General features: G+C 28.1%; 1 protein-coding gene across 1 annotated transcript in view; it reads left to right on the forward strand.

Moving 5' to 3' along the window:
• LOC135215929 (G-protein coupled receptor GRL101-like) overlaps positions 1-2,500 on the forward strand; it is a 312,597-nt gene that overhangs the window by 232,598 nt on the left and 77,499 nt on the right. Inside the window, exon 16 of the mRNA XM_064250884.1 lies at positions 964-1,107. Within this exon, the coding sequence (XP_064106954.1) occupies positions 964-1,107 (144 nt within the window). The remainder of the gene's footprint in view (positions 1-963; positions 1,108-2,500) is intronic.

The raw sequence follows: 2,500 nt of genomic DNA on the forward strand, positions 1-2,500 counted from the left end.
AACGTGTTGACAGATTAGGAAAGCAAACAGAGATCTTGGAGTTCCTCTAATCTCAAGGCGCTGACATAATAGGGAAACAATCCTAGTTTCGAATGAACAGAGCAAATCTCTCTCTTTTTCTACTATGTTATATATTCTTTTACAATATGAAGTGCAGAAATCTGAACACACATTTTAAACATCCTATCTCTAAGCTATCTAGGAATCTGAAAAAATGTTGCCAAAATCTTATACACAATATTTTATACAGTCAAAGAGGGGATATATGCATTTTTACAGTAGCAATATAATAATAATAATAATAATGATTATATAATATATTATAATAATAATAATAATAATCATAATATATATATATATATATATATATATATATATATATATATATATTAATATATATATATATATATATATATGTATATATATAAAGAGAGAGAGAGAGAGAGAGAGAGAGAGAGAGAGAGAGACTAGTTGCTACCATATGATAATGGCGTGAAGTGTGGAATTAGATTTCCCACCCGTAAGTTGTCCCGTAGACCAGAAGAGGCCATCGCAAGTGTTAAGGCTTGGGTTCTTGCCTTTCGATTTAAAAGCTTGTCAGCAGAAGATTCTCAACTTATGAAGCCTTCCCCTTGTTAGATGAAAATCTACTTAGTTTCCAAATGTACAGTCTTTTTATTGGTTCATGATCAATATTATTTATCAACACGTCTTTACTATTTTTAGGATCGTCCCCGTAGCTATGTATAAATTTCACTCTGAATCCCAATAACCTCATCCAGGTTCTTTCTTTCAATTGTTATTTTGTCATTAGACATTGTTTGTTCGTTGTGGCTCATAACATTAAAAAGAAATCAAACAAAGGTGCGTTAATCATTTCTGTTCTTGTCCCATCAAATTTTATTTCGCATGTTTGAGAAACAAATTGTTAACGCTAAGATTTGCTTCCCCGTCTTTCCCCAGAGACTTGAGTAACAACAGCATCACATATCTCCCGAAAGGTATCTTTTTACACCTGAATCGACTTCGAATTCTCGACCTCCGCCATAACTTCTTGACCCACTTAGAGAACTCGACGTTTCTTGGATTGGTAAATCTCAGGACTTTGTAAGTAACTGCGTTCTTTTGATTTAAGTTTAGAATTGGGTTCTGAAAATTTTATTGTTTGGTAATTCATCGTCTTATTTTTTTCCATTTCACGTTGCTTCATTTTTCAAAGAGTCGATTTGCTTAGCCTATGCACTCAACGTAATTAAAAACTGTGGACTCTTAACAAAAGACACTAAGGTAATATATTGTACCAGAACTCAGTCGATCAGGTAATTCTATCCTTAAAATGCTAAATTTATCCCCGTGAGGTAGAACAAGACTTAAAAAATTTTATTGACTCCGTTGTGTTATGTGCATCATCCATTTTTTATCTGTTCTTTCGACGAAGAGTCATTTTATATCCATCTTTTGCAGACTAAGAGGTCACATCTATAGATGATTGTTTTAAGAAAAACAAAAGCTAGGGAATATTTTCTTAATACATAACATGTAAATGATAATGGAACGTAAATAAAAATATAATGCATACTTAAGATTACTGACATGTATTTCATTTATATACTCTACAGACTTGATTACTTTCTTTCGAGTAGAAAATATTTGTTTCTCTCTCTGTCTCTGTCTCTGTCTCTGTCTCTGTCTCTCTCTCTCTCTCTCTGTTGGTAAGATATATATATATATATATATATATATATATATATTATATATATATATATCATATAATATATATATATACTAGCGGGTACATGTATATATAGTATATATATATATATATATATATATATATATATATATATATATATATATCTATATATATATATATATATATATATATATATATATATATATATATATATATATATATATTATATACATATATATATATATATATAAGATATATAGATATAATATGTATCTATATACATAATATATATACATATATATATTATGCATATATATATATATATATATATATATATATATAGATATATATATATATATATATATATATTTATATATATATATGATATAGATAGATAGATAGATAGATATAATAGATAGATTAGATAGATAGATAGATAGATAGATATAATTCTTAAAGTCAATGACAATTGATATTTATAAGTTTGTCTCAAACAAGTTAGTCTTTGTTATAATACGTTTTTCCATAACAATGGCCTGGTATTTATTTTCAATTGCCTTTAAGCACTTGTTTTATTGTATTGCACAATTTTCAACGGTTTTTGTATCAGGCAAAATGTCATCACTGATTTATCCTTCAAATCGACTATATACACAATATTTTAAATACAGGTTTTGAAGTGCAATGGAATGAACAGAAAATCCCATTTCTTTCGAAAACAGATAATTCGGTCCACAAAAATCTTATACGGTTGTTTTGTTACGAGGCCCAAAAGAATCCTCCTCCAAAACAACTGTAATTGGTTTC

Source organism: Macrobrachium nipponense, chromosome 5 (assembly GCF_015104395.2).
Source record: "Macrobrachium nipponense isolate FS-2020 chromosome 5, ASM1510439v2, whole genome shotgun sequence".
NCBI classification, from domain to species: Eukaryota; Metazoa; Arthropoda; class Malacostraca; order Decapoda; family Palaemonidae; genus Macrobrachium; species Macrobrachium nipponense.